At 40.9% G+C, this 24,447-nt stretch overlaps 1 protein-coding gene across 1 annotated transcript in view; it reads left to right on the forward strand.

Moving 5' to 3' along the window:
* The window catches only part of LOC111153191 (family with sequence similarity 81 member A), a 126,579-nt gene that overhangs the window by 63,949 nt on the left and 38,183 nt on the right, over positions 1–24,447 (forward strand). The window contains exons 2-3 of the mRNA XM_022512054.1: positions 5,852–5,919; positions 7,190–7,463. Of these exons, the coding sequence (XP_022367762.1) occupies positions 5,873–5,919; positions 7,190–7,463 (321 nt within the window). The 5' untranslated portion in view covers positions 5,852–5,872. The remainder of the gene's footprint in view (positions 1–5,851; positions 5,920–7,189; positions 7,464–24,447) is intronic.

Raw genomic sequence — 24,447 nt, forward strand, 5'->3', positions numbered from 1 at the left:
TTCCTCTTTAAACTCTGCTTTTACTGGATATGCTGTATATACTATCCCTCTTTCTGGTTGTACATTCATTCTTAGTCAGAATATAATTCAGTTGATTAAAGTCAACATTAGGAAATGTCTTCATTTCTGTCATCTGTCCTTGAGATTCATTGATCCAGTAAATATTCATTGATCATCAGTGTGCCAGGTGCTTGGAATAAAGCTGTGGACAATTCAGCTCTTCCTGGAGCCCACAGTATAGAGCCAAAGACTGACCTTGAACCAGTAATCACAAATGTGATGACCGCTTGCTCTGTTTTACTTGTGAGTGTTAGCAGTATCTTGGATTGTTCTTATAGATCTGATGATTTCATCCCTTCTTGATTCTTTAGATTTCATTGTCAGAGTCACACTTTATTTATTTATTTATTTGACAGAGAGAGAGAGAAAGCACAAGCAGGGAGAGCAGCAGGCAGAGGGAGAGGGAGAAGCAGGCTCCCAGCTAAGCAGGGAGCCTGACATGGGGCTCAGTCCCAGGACTCTGGGATCATGACCTGAGCTGAAGGTAAATGCTTAACCGAATGAGCCACCCTGATGCCCCTAGAGTCTCACTTTAACCTCAATTTTGGAAGTAGCTTGCACTCTGCCCCTCAAACTTTTATACTACCTGCATTATCTCATAAAAGAAAGGAAAGGAAAGGAAAATTAGAGACCAAAAATTTGAACTAAATCATGATTTAAAATAACATTTCAGTGTAAATGTTCATCAGTAAGGAGCTACCTAACAATTTGGTATATCCGTTTACTGTAATATTATGCCAGCATTAAAAATCATGATGTGTCTTTATATATGGAAAGATGTTCATGATACAGTGCCAATTAGGGAATGCATGCACACATGCTATAGAGTATGACTTTATTTTTTTCAAAAAGGAAAATGTATCCTGGGAGAGATCTTTAAAAAAAAAAAAAAAAGTAAATCAATGCATTAACATCAATTTCTGAGGGGTAATTTTCACTTTGTTCTTTATGCCTTTATGTAGAGCTTAAATTTTAATCACAGAAAGCATTTTTCAGTTTAAGAAAAGGTGTTTCTTAAAATGTTTCAAATTTCCTCATACAAAGATGTGTGTTGCAAATTGTTCTTTGCACATGTGTGCCTGATTGAAAAACACGAGTAACAGCAAGGCTTCACTGTAGCTGTACCCTCACCAGAGGAATAGCCTCGGCCAAATGAAGGGTTAAAGCAGATGCCCGTCATTTCCCCACTAGTACCACCCAGGAAACCATATGATACCTCCTTAAACAAATGGGTACTATTTGCTGGACCATTTATATAAGATGTTATTTTAATTTAATTTAATTTTTTTTAAAGATTTTATTTATTTATTTGAAAGACAGAGATCACAAGTAGGCAGAAAGGCAGAGAGAGAGGGGGAAGCAGGCTCCCTGCTGAGCAGAGAGCCTGATAAGGGCCTCGATCCCAGGACCCTGGGATTATGACCTGAGCCGAAGGCAGGGGCTTCAATCCACTGAGTCACCCAGGCGCCCCTAAGGTGTTATTTTTAAAAAGAGATGTGTTTTCTATCAGATGTGCATTTGCCAGGGAAAGGAAAGGAACCAGCCCTTCCTGGGAGCTTGTGGAGTGCCCTAAGGCCAGACAGTGTTGTGGATTCCTGTAGTCCTCCTGTGGGTAATGCCTGGTGAGGAAGAGGCAGAGGCCCAAGTCCAAATCCCTGCGTGTGGTTGGGCCAGTTCCTGAACCTTTCTAAGTCTGTTTCCGCTGTGTAAACGGTGATGATAAGAGCACTCCTTCGCCAATTGTGAGGATGAATTCTACGAATGCCCAAGAGGATGCTCCGGAGGGTCAGACAGGGGTTAACGCTTGTTGAGAGTGAACAGCTATTATGTATGAGGTCCCCAGGCCAACAGGCTAAGGGCAGCCTGCTAAGATCACAGCGGGGAAGCCAGCCTTCAAATAAGGGTCTGACCTCACTGACCTCACAGTGCTTTCTGCGCTGGACAAGTGTATGTGCGGTTGCACAAAGTGGGAGGAGGAGAGGCGGGGAGAGCACAGTCAGGAGGGGGAAGGAGAATGGACAGTGGGAATGCCAGGCTAAGAAAATGGAACGGGCAAAGGAAAATGCAGGGGGAGCCCTGAGGTGTAGGAAAAGGAAGTGGAGAGGCCAGAGCAGTGGGAAAAGCAAGAAGGAGAAGAGAGGAAGGCAGAAGCTCCTCCCCAGGCCCCACCCTCCCCAGCTGAGTTCCTGGTCCTGGGACCTCTCCTCTCTTCTGACCCTCCCTCAGCTTGCCTTTCCCATTCCAGCCCTGGTCCAGTCACCCGTCTGCCCCAGCACTGCCCAGGATGAAGTCCAAGCCCTGAGCGTGGGTCAGAGCTAAGTTAGAGCACGATTCCCTCCCACCTGCCTTTCTAGGCACACCTTCAGCTGTTCTCTGCTCTCTCTCCTTTCCCTCTATTTTTAACTATAAGAAAATAGACTTTTCCCCCTACCACCAGATTACAACCACTTTATTCATAAGTGCTTTGCCTATTTTTTTTTTAATTCTGACACCTAGCAGAACCCATCAGTACTGTATTTTGATAGTAAAATGAAAAACTAACTTAATTTTTACATGATTGACATTGAGTTTTTCTGAAAGTTAAAACTGCCATTAGCAAAAATCATGTGTCATTTCACATTTGATGATACTGGAGGTATTTCTACCCAGTGTCATCTTACTTTATTTTTCAAAAGATGTATTTATTTTAGAGAGCAGGGAGGGGACGGAGGGAGAGAGAGAATCCAAGCAGACTTCCCATTGAGTGCAGAGCCCAAAGCCGGGCTCTGGATACCATCTGGATATAATGACCCGAGCCAAAATCAAGAGCAGATGCTTAACCACCTGAGCCACCCAGGTGCCCTTAGTGTCATCTTACTTATAAAAATCTAATGAGAATCCTCATAATCACAATTAATTATTTTGGTTTAGATAAGAGTATTTTCCTTTACTCTTTTGTGAACTCCCAAACTCTATTGATATTGGGTATTGTGGTTTTTACTTTTTTACATTTCTTTCAACTCTTCTTCTCTCCTTGCTTTGCCTACCTGTCTCTTCCCCTAATTTTCCCAAGTTTTTTAAACTCATAAGCTGGGGATTAATATTATAACAGCAAAACACAGCAGAGTCAGACCAGTAGACAGCCTAGATCTGCCTAATAGTGTTGTAGTACCTACCACTTGTAGTTCTAGAGCTCAGATTTATAAAAGTGCAGGAACTGATGGCCACAGGCAGGTCAGCCAGAGTTGACAATGGGAAGGTCTGGAAATGATCTTTGAGAAGTTATTTAACCCAGTGACTTATTTATTTTAATCCTTATTTCTTTGTAATATGGGTCCCATTGTCTGGTAAAGAATCACGACACTAACCAACCAAGCAAGCTCACAAACAAATTCCCACCACATTTCTTGAAGAGGGCACCAGTTCTGAACAGACCACAGTGTGTGTTGTGACCTCATGCCATGTAACATTTCCTGTCCTAGAGAGTGCATAGTGCTTTGTGATAGGTTTGCTACTGAAAAGCAATCTCAGCCAGAGTGGTGGATAGACTCCTTTTCCAGCAAGTTGATGTGGCTGGACTTCTTTAGCTCAGGCAGGAAAATTCCAGAAGGATGAAATGACCTTCAGAGAAGGGGGTTCCGAAAGTGTCCATTCTTTTACAAATATTATATTGAGTGGCTGTTTGGGTGCAGTCTCAGTAAAGAACTATACTTTTTAACTAAACACTCTCTAATGCCTTCATTGCTCCCGTTTCTGATACTGGGATGTAAGTCACGCTCCCATTAACAGACACGTATGGAGAGTTCTAGGTCAGCTCTGTGTCCATTAAGATTTGAAATATGCCCTGAAGGAGCATGTAGTTCAGTAGGGGAGACATACTATTAAATAGCCAAAAATAATAGAGTGTAATAGGTAGTATAAAAACATACCGAGTAAAGTGCTGAAGAAATACAAACGAGGGAGGTATTTTATTGAACTGAAGGGCAGAGGGGCCTTAAGGGATGAATAGGAGTTTTCTCTGGAGGCAGAGAGAAGAGTGTTTCCCATAGAGCTCACAGACAAAGATGTGAAGGCAGAAGAGTTCATGACATATTCAAGGACAGAGGTGGGTGGGTAGAGTAGCAATGGGGAGGGTTAGCATTGGCTAGAGTGGCACTGCATGCGGTTGGAAGAATGGGCCAGGCCAGAGAGCATTCTGAGAGCATAGAAGGTAGATGTGATGGTGGAGTCTTAAGGAAAGAAGGTGTAGAACAGTCTCTCTATTCTGTACTTTGGGAAATCCTATTCATTTTCATTAGTTTCTGTCCTCCGAGCTCTCTTTCCTATCCAGGGGAAAGTAAGGCCTCTCCTTTTTTCCTCCCTGTGTGTTTTTGTTCATAGCCATTTATCCCATTGCTTCATGGTTGGCTTAGATATCTGTCTTTCTCTGTAGGCTGTGAAGTCCCTGAGGGGTCTGGATTTTGTTGTATATATTTAGGTTACTCAGCTGCATCATAGATGCCAGATAAATGTTTCTTAGATTGGGCTATTCCATAGATTAATATCTCAACTAAGGTATATTACAACTTTAAAATGGTAAAGATTCTATGATTCTAAATCTTAACATTTCCACATTGGCCTGATTTCATGTAGTCTTAATGACATAGGTGATTATCGTAAGAGCTGAAGATCTCCTTTGGCATCATAACTTGTTTGGCATGAATTGCTTTTTTTCTTAAATGTGATTTGTTTGAATTCAAAGTTCTTTGTCTAGGAAAATGAAATGTTCACATTATGAAACTCTAAAAATAAGACACTGGAAGAGTTGATGCCAAAACAATGGTTTCAATCAGAAATGCTCTCTGAATCCAGCATCTAAATGAGAACTAATTACTGAATCAGATCACAGTTACTAGGCATTCATTGTTTTAAGGCAATTAACAGCAGTATTGAGAAACCTAAGTAACAAAATATTTTAAAAACTCTCCAGTTTTGCTCAAATTTCTAATGTGTTAGGATGGCCAAATGTTCCTTACAGGCAAGATATAATATGAATGATGATATCTTATTAAAAAAAATTTTAAGGAATATCAATCACATTCTCTTCATGGATAGATAGGCTCCTCCAAATTAGATCCAATTGATGATGTATTTTTTGATTTACGATTAATTTAGAAGTAAGTGCTCTCTTAATTTGCTATGGAATTTGCTAAAGTTGCTGCAATCAGATTTACTAAGGTAGTTTCCTACCTGACATGATTGAATAGAGCCTTTAAAGAAACTGTCTTGTGGGCACCTGGGTGACTCAGTTGGGTAAGCAACTAACTGCCTTCAGCTCCGGTCATGATCCCAGAGTCCCGGGATCCAGTCCCTCATCAGGCTCCCAGCTCCATGGGGAATCTGCTTCTCCCTCTGACCTTCTCCCCTCTCATGCTCTCTCCCACTCTCTCTCTCTCAAATAAATAAATAAAATCTTAAAAAAAAAAAAAGGAAAGAAACTATCTCGTTTCTGTAAAAGTGGTTTCTCAAGCTTAAAATGCAGTTACGGGGCGGAGGGGGAGGAAATTTCAAGAAAATCTGCTTAACAGTCCCCAGTAATCTATCTATCTAGCAAGGCTTAGCAGTATTAATTTTTATTTTGCTTGATTCTTTTCTCCTTATTTGGAAGCATTTACTGTTTATTTCATGTATAGGACATAAGACATTTAATAATATAACTGATCGGTGTGTCAGCATAATTTACAATCCACTTAGTAACTTAATAATAAGGTTTAGATGTCATTTCAATTCCAGATATAAACTGTTAAATAATTTAATGATTTTTTTTCAACAGATGTAAATTATTAAAAAGAAAATGGCCCAACGGAGCACTGCATTTCCTTCTCTCGTCACTGAGGAAAGGTATAATATATGGAAAATATGCATCTAAGGTATACTTTTCCTTTCCACCAATCCCATGAGGGCTGCTAGTGGGTGTGATGGTTATTATAAATGAAATTTTGTAGCTGTTACATTACCCAGGGATGATTTTGTTCAAGGGCAGGAGAAGTACAGTTGCGTCCCTCTCCAGCATCCAGTTTGTAGGATCTGCTCAGTGATAGTGAGAAGTGGAGACTTCATAATAACCTTACAGTACAGCTGTACTTCTGGTCCCTAGGAAAATGCAGCTCTGGAGCCTTGAGGGCTAATGTCCCACTAACCATTTTAAATCAGAAGTTGCAGATTGAGGGTCCATAGACCAGAATTGGCTCATGGAAGCACACTGTTTGGCCTGCATTATCTTAAATACTTTTTAAATGACTTGTTAACATTTAAAAATAAGGTGATTTCACATACAAGTCTGAATTTCCAGCTTTTTTTGAAATATGACATAATCTGAAAAAATAGACCTGCATTCCCAGATGGTCACTCGTGGATGGAGGAAAATTGTAGCTGCCTTTAGTGGAGGAGTGCCTTTTCCAGGTCTCCTAAGTCCCCTCCCTGTTGTATTACATGTGATGGGCATGATTCATTTAGGTCACCTGCCTGACCCTTGTAGGCATTTAGAGTTCGTTATTATGTTAAAGAACTGCTGTAGGGGAATAGGGGAGGAGGGCATGTCAGGAGACTTTGTGAATATGCTTGATCTTTATAGATTTTTTTTAAAGATTTATTTATTTTAGAGAGAGAGAGAGAGAGAGCATGTGCATGTGTGAGCAGGGAGTGGGGAGGGAAGGGGCGGGACTGGGGTGGAGAGAAAGAGAAAGAAGCAGACTCCCCACTGAGTGGGGAGCCCAACGTGGGGCTTGATCTCAGGACCCTGAGATCATGACCTGAGCTGAAATCAAGAGTTGAGATGCTTAACCAACTGAGCCACCCAGGCGTCCCGATAAGCTTGGTCTCCATAAGCTTAGATTGGAATTGGGCACATGTCAGCATGCCCAATTCCACCAGCCTCTTGCTTTTGGAGGTCATCAAGCCTGCTATCTGCACGGTTAAGACTCTGAGTATGATTGTTTCAAGATGCCCGGCTCACCAAGAAAACTCCTTGTGGCAGAAACCCTGCCTCAAGCCCCATTTACCTTGTAGGGCGAGAGAATTTGCATTTACTTCTCTGGGCAGTCTTGAATCTGGCTTTTTGAAAATGACTTTTTCCCAGTGAACAACCTTGCAATGTGGCTCCCTTCCATAGGCGAGTTAGAACCATGCCCCGACACAGCCAGTCCCTGACCATGGCACCCTACTCATCTGTAAGCCTCGTGGAACAACTGGAAGATAGGATCCTCTGTCACGAGAAGACAACCGCGGCCCTTGTGGAGCACGCCTTCCGGATTAAGGACGACATTGTTAGCAGTTTGCAGAAAATGCAGAACAAAGGGGGCGGCGACCGCTTGGCCAGGCTTTTCTTGGAGGAGCACATCAGAAACATAACTGCCATTGTGAAGCAGCTCAATCGGGATATTGAGGTGAGTGAAGTGTGGGAAAGTCAGGGTGGCTGCCTGCCTTCTGCTCGGACCTGCTCCTCCCCGCGTGGGGGCCTGGGGTCAGCAAGTCGACTTTCTGCCTCCCAGGCAAGTAATACGTTCAGACCAGAGCTTTCTGTCTGTGTGTTCTAGTGATCACCAAGGAAACAGCTTGAGCAAATATCCTAATTAAATTTATTTCAGTATTTGATAGCAGTTACTGTCAGTGTTATTTATGTTTAATCTAAATTTACCTTGCTGACTATTAAATCACTTTGTTTTGTTTCGCTCTCAATGGAGAGAGAGAAGAACTAGTCAAATAGTTTCTCCATGAAACCCTTCGTATCATTGAAGATAGCTATTAAGTCAATTACTAGGTCAGCCTTTCCTGCTTCAGATTAAATGTTTCTAGGCTATAATGATTATATATAATATGGTTTATTACTCAAACAATTTTGGGATTTGATTTGCTTCTCAGACTTTCCTTTTATTGCTTTATTTTTTTTTCTCTGAAATGAGCCCAGTAAAATATGGTCAAAATTTTTAAGATATCTAAATCTGCTGCTGTTTTTTGAACAGTCACAGGGACCACACAGTTTCGTTCAGGAGCTTAAGATCATTTAGGCTCTGAACACTGGTAATGTCCTTCACCTGTAATTTTTAAATATATAAGGAAGAGGAATGTGGAGAACCTTTGATTCAAGTCATAGAGATTGTATCTGAGTTATGCTTCCTGAAATTTTCAGCATCAGATTGTGTTTATTTACTTTTAATGGTTCTATTGAAGTATGAGTTATAAGGCACAAAAGTCCACCCAGTGTAAGTATACAATTCAGTATTTTTAGAAAATTTATAGAATTGTGCAACCATCAACATGATTCAGTCATAGAACATTTCCATCACCCCCAATATTTGTATAGATCTGTGTTCAGTCAATCCCCACATCTCCCCAGGGCCCAGGCAACCACTCATCTGCTTTCTGTCTTTAAATGTGTCTTTTCTGGACATTCCGTATAAATGGAGTCTTATAATATGGAGTCTTTTGCAAGTGACTTTTTTCACCTAGTATAACATTTCTGAAGTTCGGCCGTGTTCTAGCCTGTATCAGTGCAGATAAACCTCCGAGATATGACAGGTTTGGCTCCAGATCACCATGATAAAGCAAATATTGCAATACAACAAGTCAAATGAATGTTTTGGTTTTTCCCAGTGCATATAAAAGTTATGTTTAGACTATATTGTGCTATACTGTACTGTAATCCATAAAGTGTACAGAAGCATTATGTCAAGAAAATGCACATACTTAAATTTAAAAACACTTTATTGGGGAGCCTGGGTGGCTCAGTTGGTTAATCATCTGCCTCAGGCTCAGGTCATGATCTCAGGGTCCTAGGATCGAGCCCCACGTTGGGCTCCCTGCTCAGCTCATCCCTCTCTCTCTCCCTCCTCGTGCTCACTCGCTTGCTCTCTCTCGCAAATAAACAATCTTAAAAAACAAAAACCACTTTATTGCTGTTGGAAAAAAAAAATTAAAATAAATAAATAAGTAAAATACTTTACTGCTAAAAACTGGTAACCATCATCTGATCTTCCAGTGAGTCATAATCATTTTGCTGCTGGAGGGTCTTGCCTTGAGGTGGATGGCCACTGACTGATTGGGGTGGGGGTTGCTGAAGTTGGGGTGGCTGTGGCAAGTTCTTAAAAATAGGACAGTGATAGAGTTTGCCATATTGATTGGTTCTCATTTCATGAACAGTTTCTCCATACACACGATGGTGTTGATCCTATTTTACCCACAGTGAAACTTCTTTCTAAAGTTTTATCCATTAGGTTTATGTAATATTCTAAATGTTTTGTTGTCATTTCAAGAGTCTTCACAGCATCTTTACTAAGAGTAGATGCCATCTCAAGAAACCACTTTCTTTGCACTTCCGTAAGAAGCAGCTCTTCATGCTTCGTCATGAGACGGCAGCAACTCAGTCCCCTCTGCAGGCTCCACTTCTAATTCCAGTTCTCTTGCTGTTTCTACCACATCTGCAGTTACTTCCTCCCCTGAAGTCCTGAACCCCTCAAAGTCATCCATGAGGGTTGCAATCAACTTCTTCCAAACTCCTGCTAATGTTGATATTCTGACCTCTTCCCATAAACACAAATGTCCTTAACAGCATGTAGAACGGTGAACCCTTCCCAAAGGGACTTCCAGAAGGCATCACTCTTCATGGTAGCTCTAGTCCTGTGAAATGTGTTTCTTAAATAATATGACTTGAAAGTTAAATGTGCTCCTTGATCCATGGCTGCAGAATGGGTAGTGTGTGAGCAGGTGTGAAAACAACACGAATCTCATGGTCTGTCCCCTTCAGAACTCTTGAGTGACCAGGTGCACTGTCCGTGAGCAGCAGGCTTTGGAAAGGGATCTTTTTTTCTGAGCAGGAGATCTCAACAATGGGTTCAAAATACTCGGTAAACCATGTTGTAAAAGGATGTGCTGTCATCCAGGCTTTGTTCCACTGACAGAGAGCACAGGCAGAGTAGATTATCATAATTCTTAAGGGCCCTAGGATTTTCAGAACGGTCAATGAGCACTGGCTTCAACTGCGGGTCACCAGCTCTCTTAGCTCCTAACAAGACAGTCAGCCTGTCCATTGAAGCCTTGAAGCCAGGCATTGACTTTTCCTGTCCTAGATGGCACCTTCTTCCAATGGAAGGCCGTTTCATTTATACTGAAAATCTGTTGCTTCATTTATACTGTAAATCTGTTGCTTGTGATTTCTCTCTGTCAAATAGATAAATAAAATCTTAAAAAAAAAAAAATAAAATAAAAAAAAAAATAAAAAGTTAAATATAAACAGGGCGCCTGGGTGGCTCAGTGTGTTGAGCATTTGCCTTCGGCTCAGGTCATGATCTCAGGGTCCTGGGATCGAACTACATATCAGGCTCCCTGCTCAGGGAGAAGTCTGCTTCTCCCTCTCCCCCTGCCACTCCCCCTGCTTGTGTTCTCTCTCTCTCTCTCTCTGTCAAATAAATAAATAAAATCTTAAAAAAAAAAAAAAGGTTAAACACAAGCTTACGTTTTAAAATTTAAATATAAGCTTACTTTTTAAATTTTTATTTATTTATATTTTTAAGCTTTTATTTATTTATTTGACAGAGACACAGCAAGAGAGGGAACACAAGCAGGGAGAGAGAAAGAGAGAGAAGCAGGCTTCCCACTGAGCAGGGAGCCTGATGCGGGGCTCGATCCCAGGACCCTGGGATCATGACCTGAGCCGAGGGCAGATGCCCAAAGACGGAGCCACCCAGGAGCCCCAAACATAGCTTACTTTAAGACTCAGGAATTCCACTCCTAGCAATTTGCCCAAGAGAAATGAAAACATGTCCACCCAGGCTTGTACACAAGTGTTCATTCATAGCAGCTTTACTTGTAATAGTTAAGACCTGGAGACAATCCAGGTGTCCATAAATTAATGAATAGATACGCAAGATGTGGTATAGCCACACAGCAGGATATTACTCAGAAAGAAACAAGAGATAAGCTACAGGCACACCTTAATCTACTGTGCTTCCCAGATACTGTGTTTTTTTTACAAACGGCAGATCTGTGGCACACTGCATTAAGCAGATGTATCTCTGCCATTTTTCTTTTCTTTTTTTATTTTTTAGAAGATTTTATTTATTTATTTGACAGGCAGAGATCACAAGCAGGCAGAGAGGCAGGCAGAGAGAGAGGGGGAAGCAGGCTCCCCGCTGAGCAGAGAGCCCGATGCGGGGCTCGATCCCAGGACCCTGGGATCATGACCTGAGCCAAAGGCAGAGGCTTAACCCACTCAGCCACGCAGGCGCCCTCTGCCATTTTTCTAACAGCATTTGTTCACTTCATGTTTCTACGTCACATTTTGGTAATTCTCACAATATTTCAAACTTTCTCATTATTACTGTATTTATTATGGTGATCTGTGATTTTTGGCACCCCACAAACTGCACTCATGTAAGACAGTGAACTTAATCATTAAACGTTTGTGTGCTCTGACCGCTCCACCAACCAGCCATTCCTCCATCTCTCTCCCTCTCCTCGGGCTCCCCTGTTCTCTGAGACACAACAGTACTGAAATTAGGCCAGCGAATAACCCTGCAATGGCCACGAAGTGTTCAAGTGAAAGGAAGAGTCACACATGTCTCACTCCATTTTTTATTTTCTTTTAAATTTATTTATTTGAGAGAGAGAGAGAGAGTGAGTGAGCATGAGTGGGGGTCAGCAGGGCGGGCAGAAGGAGATGGAGAGAGAATCCTAAGCAGACTCCACAATGAGTGCAGAGCCCAGTGCGGGGCTGGATCTCATAACCATGAGACCACGACTTGAGCCAAAACCACGAGTCAGGCACTTAACCAACCGTGCCACCCAGGTGTCCCACACGTCTCTCCTTTTAAATCAAAAGCTAGAAATGATGAAGCTCAGTAAGGAAGGCATGTTCAAAGCCAAGACGGGCTAAAAGCTAAGTCTCCTGGGTCAAACAGTTAACCAAGTCGTGAACACAAAGGAAAAGTTTTTGAAGGAAATTACAAGGGCTACTCCAGTGAATGCACAAATGATAAGAAAGACAAACAGACTTGTCGCTGATACAGAGAAAGTATTAGTGGTCTGGACAGAAGATCAAATCAGCCACAGCACTCCTGTAAACCAAAGCCTAATCCAGAGCAAGGCCCTAACTCTCTTTAAATCTGTGAAGGCTGAGAGGTGAGGACGCTGCTGAAGAAAAATCTGAAGCTAGCAGAGACTAGTTCATGAGGTTTTTGTTGTTGTTTTTTTTTTAAAGATTTTATTTATCTATTTGACAGAGAGAGATCACAAGCAGGCAGAGAGGCAGGCAGAGAGAGAGGGTGGGGAAGCAGGCTCCCTGCCGAGCAGAGAGCCCGATGCAGGGCTCGAACCCAGGACCTGGGATCATGACCTGAGCCGAAGGCAGTGGCTTAACCCACTGAGCCACCCAGGTGCCCCTAACTTTTTAAAACATAGCCAAATAATTTTCTAAAGTGGCTATACACATTTTACAATCCTATCAGCAATGTATGAGATTTCTTGTTTGTCCACATCCTTATCAACACTAGGTATTCTGTCTCTCGGATTACAGTCATTCCAGCCGCTGTGCAGTGGTATTTCACTGTAGTTTAATTTGTGTCTCCCCGATGACTAAAGATGCTGAGCACCTTTTTATGTACGTAGTGGTCATTTGCATGTCTGCTTTGGTGAAGTGTCTACCCAGTCTTCTGCCCATTTTTTAAAATTGTTTTTTAAATCATGGTGAGATATTTACCATTTTAGCCATTAAGTATACAGTTGTGTACAACTATCGCCACAAGCCACTTCCTGAACTTTTTAATCATCCCAAACAGAAACAGTGTTCCCATTAAACAATAACTCCCCATTCCACACCATAACTCCCCATTCCACACCCATCTCAGCCCCTGAGAACCTCGGTTCTACTTTCTGTCTCTATGAATTTGCCTATCTTAGGTACGCCAAACACGTGGAATCACACAGTATTTGTTCTTTTGTGTTTGGGTTATTTCAGTTAGCTTAATGTTGTAGCATGTATCAGAACCCATCTTTAAGTTGGGTTATTTGTCGTATTACTGAGTTGTAGAAGTTCTTAAGATAGGCTAGATATAAATCCCTTATCATATATGTGATTTGCAAGTACTTTCTCCTATTCTGTGGCTTGTATTTTCATTTTCCTAATGGTGTCTTTTGAAGTACATTTTTTTTATTTTAATAAAGTCTAGCTTACCAGTTTTTATGGTTTTTACTTTTCATGTTGTGTCTTAAGAACTGTTTGCTTAACCCATGGTCAAAGATTTTTTTCCTATGTGTTCTTCTGAAGTTTTAGTTTTAGTTCTTTCATTTAGGTCTGTGATCTCTTTTGAGTTCATCTTCATGTAAAAAGTGAAGTAAAGGTCTAAGTTAACTTTTCCCCCATAGAGATGTCCAAGGAGAAGTTTCCTATTTTTCCCTTTGTCGAAAATCAATTGACCATAAAATATAAGGGTTTCTTTCTAGATCCCGTTGATCTGTATGGTTTTCCTATCCCAATACCACACTGCCTTAATTCATTTCTAGCTTTATAGTACATTTTGAAATCAGGTACTGTAGGCCTTCAACTTTGTTTTCCTTTTCAGAATTGTTTTGACTTTTCTAGGGCATTTGCATTTTCATATAAATTTTAGGATCAGCTTGTTTTCTATAGAAAAGCTTACTGGAAATTTTTTATGATTATATAATTATTATATAATTATGAAAAAATTTAAGTGTAAAAGAGTTCTTTGAGACAAACTGATGAAAGTAAATCTCTTTCTTAGTTGCAAGCGTACTGAGATTTTGATAGAAATTGCTTTGAATGTATAAACCAATTTGGGGAGAATTGCTGTCTTCACCCGATTAAGTCATTAATCCTTGCAGAGAACCAACTCTGTTTTATTCATTTTTTCTCTTGCTTTTTTGTTTTCTGTTTCATTGATTTCAACTCCATATGATGTCCTTTTTTCCTGCTTGCTTTTATTTAGTTTTCTTTTCTTTTTCTTGTTTCTTAAGGTGGAAGCTTAGGTAATTGGTTTGAGATCTTTAGTCTCTTCTGATAATGGTGTTTAAGGCTATACCATGTCCTCTAAGCACTGCTTTAGCTGCTTCCCATGAATTTTGGTGTATTGTATTTTTGTTTTTATTCAGTTGAAAATATTTTTGTGACTTTATTTTTGGCTTGTGTGTTATTTATAAGTCTGTTGTTTAATTTCCAGAGGTTGGGATTTCCCAAAACTTTTTTCTATTATGGGGCTCTAATTTAATTCCATGTGGGTGGAGAACATACTTTTTATATACTTTTTGGTTTCTTAAATTTATTGACTCTTGTTCTATCAATTATTTAAGTCTCCAGCTCTAACTGTTGAATTATCTTTTTCTACTTTCAATTCTGTTAGTTTTTGCTTCAAGCGTTTAGGGTTCTGTTGTTCAGTACATATACATTCAAAATGATATATTGGCCTTTTCATCATTATGAAATGTCTCTCTTTCAGGGCACCTGGGTGGCTCAGTCGGTTAAGCATCTGCTTTTGGCTCAGGTCATGATCCCAGAATCCTGGGATGGAGCCCCGCATCTCTCTCAGCCCTTCCCTTGTGCACTCTCTCTCTCAAATAAATAAAATCTTTAAATAAAATAAAATGTCTTTCTTTATAGTATATATATAGTATATTTCTTTATATATAGTAATATTTCTTATCTTAAATTTAATTTTGTCTGATATTAATATAGCTATCCCAACTCTTTGATGGCTACTGTGTGGATAGTTAATTTTTTATTTTTTATTTATTGTTTATTTATTTATTTATTTATTTATTGGTGGTAATTCTCACTTAGCTTATACCTAAATGAGGTTCTGGTGTACCACATGGTTACCAACTTTCACTGTTCATATACCTTTACAAAGACAGGGTTTCACTCGAAATTGTACCCTAATTAAAATACATGTCTTCAGGGTTCTAAAATGTCTGTGTATCCTATGATGTTTAAAGAAAAGGTTTATGTGTTTGTTATTCAGGGGATGTAGTGAATCTTTATTGTTTTGATGACCGACAGTATCGATTCCAATTTCTTTTCTTTTCTGTCTTTTTTTTTCCTGTTCTTTCTTTTTTTCTTTCTTTCTTTCTTTCTTTCTTTCTTTCTCTTTTTCTTTTTTTTAAGAGAAGGGGAGAGGGAAGGGGAGGGGCAAAGGGAGAGGAAGAGAGAGAATCTTAAGCAGGCTCTATGCCCAGCTCAGAGCCCGACATGGTGTTCCATCTCATGACAATGAGATCATGACCTGAGCCGAAGTCAAGAGTCATTTACTCAACCAACTGAGCCATCCAGGTGCTCCTCCAATTTCTTTTGGTTACAAAAACTTGTGTTCCTTTTGGTGTTTACCTTTCTTCAGTTGGTTACAGATTGGATAGCTGTTCATCAGGTGCCATATCACCTTTTTAGCTGGAGAGGATTGGAACCCATAAATGATTCCAGAGCACTGAGACTCTCACTCCCTGGAACCTGAAACCTGAGCTGAGCGATCCAAGGAGTGGGAATGCTTGGAGAATCTTCCTTGCAGCCCCTGTGCCTGCAGGACACTGGCCAGTGTTCCTGCCGCCCGAACTCTAGGGAACACCTTTTACGTCCCTTTCAGTCTGCATCCCCAGCTGCCCTGTTGGTCATGTGCCTCCCTCCCTGAATCCTTCCAATAAGTTCCATCTTTTCCCCTTAGTCCAGAGTCAGGTTTCCATTACCTGCAACCAAAGAACTCAAATACATCAGAAGGGTGTAGGAATTTTAAAAGATCGCTATAGATAATATACATGTTTTTGGAAGGTGGTGTTGGTGTTTAGAGTGATCTTTCTAGTTTTCTTTTTGTGTGCTAAAGCAGTTTTATCCCAGAGGCTGAATGACTTGCCATCCCCAAGTTGGCATCTTTACTAGATTGAAGAACCCCAACTTAAGGATTTCAATTTTGGAAAGGGGTAGAGATATATTAGGGGGCTAATATTCTTTCTGTACCCAAGTCTAGAGAGGGAGACAGATCAAAGCAGTTGGGGATAAATCATGATTCTCACATTCCCATCCCCTTAACCAATGGCAAAGAAGTGTTTCATAAACAAATACAAACACTCCTATGTCTCATGTCAGAAAATACTGTGACCCCTCCATCCTTTCCATGCCCTGCTTTTCCCTGGAGGTACTCAGCTAACTTCCCTTTGCTCATGTGGGTGGCGGGCAGACTGGAGACTGCAGCCGTACTATTCTGGCAGTACTGTTCTTAGGTAAAAGCATAGAATGTGGGGCGCCTGGGTGGCTCAATGGGTTAAAGCCTCTGCCTTCGGCTCAGGTCATGATCTCAGGGTCCTGGGATCGAGCCCCACATCGGGTTCTCTGCTCAGTGGGGAGCCTGCTTCCTCCTCTCTCTCTGTGCCTGCCTCTCTGCTTACTTGTGATCTCTCTCTGTCAAATAAATAAATAAAATCTTTAAAAAAAAAAAAGCATAGAATGTAACTGCGCCCTTAGAAAATCCAGGACTTGGGATGCCTGGGTGGCTCAGTGGGTTAAGCCTCTGCCTTCAGCTTAGGTCATGATCTAAGGGTCCTGGGATCGAGCCCAACATCAGGCTCTCTGCTCAGCAGGAAGCTTGCTTCTTCCTCTCTCTCTCTCTGCCTGACTCTCTGCCTAGTTGTGATCTCTGTCAAATAAATAAATAAAATCTTTAAAAAAAAAAAAAGTAAAGAAAATCTGGGACTTGGGGCACCTGGCTTACTCATTCAGTGGAGCATGTGACTCTTGATTTTGGGGTTGTGAGTTCAAGCCCCATGTTGGGCGTAGAACTTACTTTAAAAAATAAATTTAAAAACTTAAAAAAAAAAAAAAGGAGGAAAAAAAAATCCTAAGAAAACCCTGGCCTTAATTTTTGCTGTCATCGTAAAAGGTGATAGTGTTTTGGCTGCAGCTGTGGGGCTGGGGAATAATTTCCTCTTTGGTAGATGCTATGTACTAATCCAGTGATCAGAACCATATAATCTCCAAGCTCAGTGGAGCCCTAAATGCTATTTAATAGTTTTTTTTCATTACAGGAAGACCTCCCTGCCAGCTTCTCCTTTGCCTTGAATTCCCTTTCCCTTAAGGTATCCTGAGCACCCAGCACTTGCTACTGTTACCACAGCATTTACTGAATAGGACTGGCATTGTTTCTTTACTAGTCTGTTTGCCCAATAGCTTGTTAACTCCTCAGAAAGAAAGAAACCTTGTCTGATTCATCTATGCATTGTCCAGCACAGTGTTTGGAGCAAAATGCCATGAATGCTTATTAAGTGAATAAATACCCAATTCATAGTGAAGCTAGTTGCAGATATGCTGGTAGCAGAAAGAGAAGGAGAGACCCTGAGGTCATCTTTACAGACTGCAGCCTTCTCATATAAGACATCCAAGGCCCAGGGAAGTGAAGGGACTTGTCTGAGATAACAAGGCCAGGAAGTAGCAGTGCTGAGACTAAACCCAGATTGTTAAAATCCAAAAATGTGCTGCTTTTCTTTTCTACTTTGCCTCTTGGAAGCTCTTCTAGAACTCTGATCTTAGGTAGCCAACTCTCAAATGTTACAGGGAGATTTTCAGCCATTCTTTGCTTTCTAAGTATCTATGTCCCTTCAGGAAGAATTTCTTCATGAAAACAGATCATTCTAGCTTTAGTTCTCACAGAGTTCTTTCCCGCCCCATCACTCCTTTGATGCAAATTCATTAAACTGCTCCATTTTAGTTATTAGCAAACATCTCTACGAATCCAGTTGTCAGTCCTGTAGGCTTTTGCTAATTATTTTTCTTAAGGTGTGTTTTTAAAATGTGATTTTTGAGCACTTTCCAATGTAGTGAGTTTTAAAGTTATTTCAATTCTGCTGTTTTCCCATCTGAAACACGTTGTATGTAATGATTATTCTTGCCTGAGCCAGACAGCACTCTTTTCCATTTACATATATTTTTGGATTTGTGGTTTGCAAATGAAAAGATGATTTCCGTTTTAGAGAGGAAAAACTGAGTAAAATCTGATTCTGATAAAAATGTACTTTGCATGTATGAGCATTTACTTTTTATAACTGGTAATAACTATATATCATTATAAAGTAACAGAAGGAAGTTTGGAAATTTAATAGACTCCAGTATGAAACACTAATTATATGGTTTTACATATATTATGAGCCTAAGCATATTTACCCAAACATAACTAAAATTAGGAGGCTTGATGAGATATCAGAATTGCCACATTGTAGCCAAAATTTGTTAAAGTAAAACCATGGTGTAGATTGAAATTTAAAAAGTACTAAAAAGAAGTCTTTATTTATAAGTAGTATAAAATTCGGATGGTGGGTATTATGCAAAGGCAAAATTTGCATATTTAAAGAAAAGAGGTGTGAAGATATTCAAACAGTATTTAAATGATGTGAGAGATGTATTTTTGTCTGTAGATTTTTTTTTAAAGATTTTATTTATTTATTTGACAGAGATCACAAGTAGGCAGAGAGGCAGGCAGAGAGAGAGAGGAGGAAGCAGGCTCCCCACGGAGCAGAGAGTCCAATGTGGGGCTTGATCCCAGGACCCTGGGATCATGACCTGAGCTGAAGGCAGAGCCTTAACCCACTGAGCCACCCAGGTGCCCCTCCTTTTTTTTTTTTTTTTTTTTAAGTAGACTCTGTGCCCAATGTGGTACTTGAACTCACAACCCCAAGATCAAGAGTCACATGCCTTACTGACTGAGTCAGCTGGGTGCCCCTTGTCTTTAAATTCCTTTTTTTTTTTCAAGATTTTAAAATTTATTTTAGAGTAAGCGAGAGAGAGAGATAAAGAGAAGGAACATGGGAGGAGGGGCAAAGGGAGAGGGACAGAGAGACTCTCAGGCAGAGTCCCCACTGAGCATAATGTCCAGTGTGGGGCTTGATCCCTGATGTGGGGCTGGATCCCAGGACCCTGAGATCATGACCGGAGCCCAAATCAAGAGTCAGACACTTACTGGACTGAGCCACCTAAGTGCCCCCTTGTCTTTAGATTCTTAATGAATTTCTTCAGTGAATTGCCTGATTTAAAAATTATTCTTATTACTGGTTTACATTTGTTTTTCAGTTCAATAAATAAAGTTTTACTGGGTATTTGTTTTGTTAAAATCTGTCCCTGTAGATGATTTTGTATCACAAAACTAAAACTGTAGCCATCTCCAGACTCCTAATAGAGCTCTTCAAATTGAGATATCTTAATACTGTATCTTGGTGAACTTACCTTGATAAGTCTTCCTGATTTTCTGTCATGTACTCTAATCACAGCACACAGGAAGAAAAGTAAAGTGTCTTGTTCAACCACAGACTGTGTGATCCTCAAGAGCTAGAACTGAACCTTCATTTTTCTATTGTCTAGCGCATAGTAGGAGCTCAAATGATGTTTCATAATCAAAGGTTCTGGGGATCCTGGCCCTTCCAAAACCCTATAGTTATTGCCCGTATTTGGTCAGCAGACTCCAGTGTCAAAACAGATGACTCTTGTGTGCTAGTACACAGTATGTGCTTGATAAATGTCAAATGAAAGAATCTATTGTTTTAATGCATCCCCACCCATTGTCTCCACTGGCAGTTTGCCTTATGATGTGGAGTATGTTATCAATTATTTATTCCTTGGAAACATTCCACAGATAATTGTCATCATTATAAATTTAGAAGAGGTAATGTGGTCAACTATGAATTATACATGTCTAGATTATCCATACTGTCTTTAATTTAAGCTTTTCTCAATCTCTGTAGGCTGACTCCTGATAAGCAGTCCATGGCCCTTTTGTTGGTGGTAAGCTTCCCCTTCCATGCCACTTGGATGGCTTGGGAAGTGGTTGAGACCCCCATGTCTGCTGAAGGTTTTCACTGTCTTTAGACTTTGGGGAACCAGGCTGTGCTCCCTTGCTGGTTGAAATCAGCAGACATACTCCTGGTTTCCATGTGCTTAGGCTTCAGAGTGTGTCTGGCTTGGGGTGGCTTTGACCTAGTGAAGTTATGGGAAACTGTGTCAAGCCCTCACCTATTGATTCGATTGCACATACTTTGCTAGTTTAATAATTTGCAAATGGACCTTATTAGCATGTCACAGCAGAGGTGTGGACAGTCATGTTAATGTGTAGTTGGATGCACAGATGGGAGCTTGGTTCAGTGTGCACCTGACACTGTCAGCAGAGAGTCTAGGCTGCCAGACTGCATATGTTTTGGCTAAACAGGGAATTTCAGCCTGCAGCTGTGTTTTTGTCCCATTCAAACAGGTTTATCAGCAGAGGGACTTTCATGTTATCATCTGTATTAGTCAGGTTCCCCAGAGAAACAGAACCAATGGGTTATTTACTTATTTACTATTAGGTATTGGCTCATATGGTTATGGAGGCTGAGAAGTCCTACCATCTGCCATCTGCAAGCTGGAGACCCAAGATAACCGGTGGTATAGTCCTGAGGCCTGCGAGCCAGAGAGCTGATAGTGCAGACTTGAGTCCAAGTCTGAAGTCCTGAGCACGAAAGTGCTAAGGGCAAAAGATAGATGTCCCTGCTTAGGCGGAATGGGAATACCACCTTCCTCCTCCTTTCTCTTCTATCATGGCTCTCAAAGGACTGGATCTGAGCGTCCCTTGGCTTGGTCAACTTGACATATGATTAATCATCCCACTATCAAAATTCATTTTGTTTTAAGTCTACCCACTAGATATGGCTTGTCATGTGACTTGACACTAGGGGGAGAAGACAGTGAATTGAATGCAGTTTGAGTATTTGTTCAGTTCTGCTGATAGAGGTTTTTCAGTGTTAATTAAAAAAAATTGGTGTTCCGCTGTGTGCCTTTGCCATTAATACATTTTAGCTTGTCCGAGTCCATCTTTGAGGACCTAATCACCTCTGGGCACTGGCTAAATATAATCTCTAAGACTTGAATGTGGAAGACCAAGTCCTAGAACACGGAGCTAAGTTAATTGATCTCTGTTGGGAGCCAGGCATTGTTAGGAGTACTGGGGCTCTAGTAGTGACTAGACAGGCAAGGCCCTGCTCTCAGGCCTGCTGCACATTCTGGTAGTAGGGTTTATAGCCAGTAAACACTAAGTAACCAAGGTAATTTCAGCCTCAGTCCAGTGCTCTGGTAAGATAATATAGAGGAGAGTGTTTGTGGGGCTCTTTCAGGAAGAGGGTGGGTTAGGCAACGTGTGAAGTGAGATTTAAGTCATGGAAGGGGCCAGCCAAACCAAGGTGGCGGGGTGGCGGGGAGGAGACACACAGGGCAGAGAACATTCCAAAGAGAGGAAGCTGCATATACCAAGGCCATAAGCAGAAAGAAACTTGGCATATTTGCTGAGCAGAAAAAGGACCAATGGGATTGGAGTGCCATGGAATTAGTGAGGCAGGTGGGTGGGGTTTGTGGGAATAGGACCAGATCTTTAGCCTTAGAAGTTATGTTGGGGAGTTTGGAGTTTGGAAATGGGGAGCCATTATTTAATTTTAAGCAAATGAACTTAATTCAAACACTTGGTGCTGGGGAAACATTAGTGAATGAAACAGATAAAACCCCTTGCCCTCCTGTTGCTTACAGACTGATTTGTGTTTCAAAAAAGATCACTTTCTGGGACACCTGGGTGGCTCAGTCGGTTGAGCTGCTGCCTTCAGCTTGGGTCATGATCCCGGGATCCTGGGATCGAGTCCCACATCGGGCTCCTTGCTCAGTGGGGAGCCTGCTACTCCCTCTGCCTGCCGATCTGCCTGCTTGTGCACTCTCTCTCTCTCACTCTGACAAATAAATAAATAAATAAAATCCTTAAAAAAAAAAAAAGATCACTCTGGCTACTGCATGGAGAAGGGATTATGGGGGGTGCACCTGGGTGGCTCAGTGGGCTAAAGCCTCTGCCTTCAGCTCAGGTCATGATCCCAGGGTCCTCGGATCAAGCCCCACATTGGGCTCTCTGCTCAGCGGGGGGCCCTGCTTCCTCCTCTCTTGCTGCCTGCCTCTCTGCCTACTTGTGATCTCTGTCAAATAAATAAATAAAATCTTAAAAAAAAAAAAAAAGATAGGGGTTATAGGGGAGCAAGAATAGAGGCAGGGAGATGGGTTGGGGGCCGCCATGGCAGGAGAGGGCCAAGGTGTTGAGGATGAGGGGAGTCACAGTAGAAATGGGGAGAAGTGGGTGGGTTCTGGATCTGTTTTGGAGGTAGACCTGATAGGACTTCTGGCACATAGGATGCAGAGAGACTTTGTTTAGGATGTGGCAAATTTTAGGGACCACATGGAATGTGTCCACATGGAAATGCCCAGAAGACAGTTTGATGTGAAGCTGGAGCTCTGTGAAGTTTTAAGTCCTGTTGTGAAGATGAAAAGGCATGTAGAGGATATTGTCTTATGAGGCCGGCCTTGTAGCTGGGCCTTTCTCTAGGTGATACTGGACTTATACTTTCTTTTCCAAGTCCTCACAAATCTGGGAAGAGTTGGAGGAGAAACAAGCAGAGCTGTTTCTTTCCAGGCCATTCCTAGGCAATATTAGCTTCTCTGGGTGGGCGAGGGCTGGGGTGGGCCTGGATCCATATCACTTTTGGGTAGACAATGAGGTGTAGTGCTGCGGCACTCATAGGGGAGTGCCATTTCCTATTGTCTTTGGGAAGGGAGATTTTGTAAAGATAGGTCATATCTTAGAATAAATAAGTGAAGATTTGGGAATCACTTTTTCCAAGTGTCTCTTTACTCTGTGAAACATTATTGTGAGGTTTTATTCTATGGGCTTATCACTCTACAGTCTGCTGTTGCCCTGCTGAGCTCCCTCCCTGAAGGCAGGCCTGGGGCACAGCACTATGGACACGCAAAAAATAGTCTCTTGGGACACCTGGGTGGTTTAAATTGGTTAAACATCTGCCTTTGGCTCAGGTCATGATCCCCCAGTCCTAGGTTTGAGCCACACATCCCTCTCCTTACTCAGTAGCGGGCTTGCCTCTCTCTTTCCCTCTGCCTGCTGCTCCCCCTGCTTGTGCCCTCTCTCGCGCTCTCTCTTTCTCTCTCTGTGTCAAATAAATAAATAAAATCTTAAAAAAAAAAAAGTCTCTTGAGTTGGACTGACAATAATGGAATGTCCATGATAGAGTAGGAATGTAACCTTTTTAAAGTAAATGCATCACTTTGATACATTGTTCCAAAATGACATATTAGGGAACATTACTGCCTGTAGAGAGGATTTGTTTTTCCAAGGCTTCATCAGAGAATTCTCTGATACCTTCTGTTTTTACGTAACTTTTCAGTAACATGAATATTGCATTAAGTTTTGATGTAATTCTTTTCCATATTATTCAAAGAAAGCACTTCTAATACAATATCTTATTCATCTGCTTAGGGATTGTGAAAGTTAAATGGACTTTTCTTATTTTTAAGCATTAAAACACACACACTCACACATACTTTTTTGCAGGTTATAGAAACAATGTCAGGCCTTCGTGGAAAATATAAAAAAAGAGGAAGCAAACATAGTTCCCCTCTAGAGAATAGCAACACGTTAATATTCTGTTATTTTATATATCTTATATTCTGCTGGAATTGTGCTGTTTATTTATTTTGTACCCTTTCTTTTTGTTTGATATTAAATTGTACACATTTTCTCTTATTTTTAAACATTTTCCATGAATTTATTGCGTAATAATATATAGATACCTTAGAAAATACTAGGTATATATTACTAGGAAGATAGCTTTGTGTATCCATTTTTGTCAGCTTTGTTGTTATTTGCTTTAAGATTAATTTCAGGAGCTAGAGTCCCTGGATCAAACATTATGAACATTGTGCATCTGTTTGGATGGATGATGTCCCAGAAAGATGTATCAGGAAGGGCCAACTGTCCATTTTTAATCTTGACATACATTTTAGTATTATAAATTAAAAATATTTACTTTTTTAACAAAAGAGAAACAATATGATTTTTTAAGTCTTAATTTTCAGTTGATTTTATTAGAAGAAGTTTAAGTTCACAGCAAAATTGAGCAGAAAGCACAGATTTCCCATAGACCCCCTGTCCCCACACTTGCGGAGTGTCCCCCATTATCAGCACACTACAGTGGTGAATTATCACAGTATGACTTTTATTTTCTGTTTCTTTGTTTACTGGAAAGATCGAAACTTTTAAAACCTGTGTTAATTATTTTTAACACCGCTTTTGTGGGTTGCTGTTCATTTTATTTGCTTAGTGATTTCTTGTTTGAGAGACAACTCAGACGAAGTAAGATTGGTTATAGCCTTTGTCATTTTTCCTTTCAAGATTTTGTTTATTTATTTGTCAGAGATATAGAGAACACAAGTACGTAGAGCAGCAGGCAGAGGGAGAGGGAGAAGCAGTCTCTCCGCTGAGCTGGGAGCCCGATGTGGGGCTCAATCTCAGGACTCTGGGATCATGACCACAGCCAAAGGCA

The sequence above is a fragment of the Enhydra lutris genome, unplaced genomic scaffold, assembly GCF_002288905.1.
Source record: "Enhydra lutris kenyoni isolate GAN:26980312 unplaced genomic scaffold, ASM228890v2 scaffoldscaffold31, whole genome shotgun sequence".
Taxonomy (NCBI): Eukaryota; Metazoa; Chordata; class Mammalia; order Carnivora; family Mustelidae; genus Enhydra; species Enhydra lutris.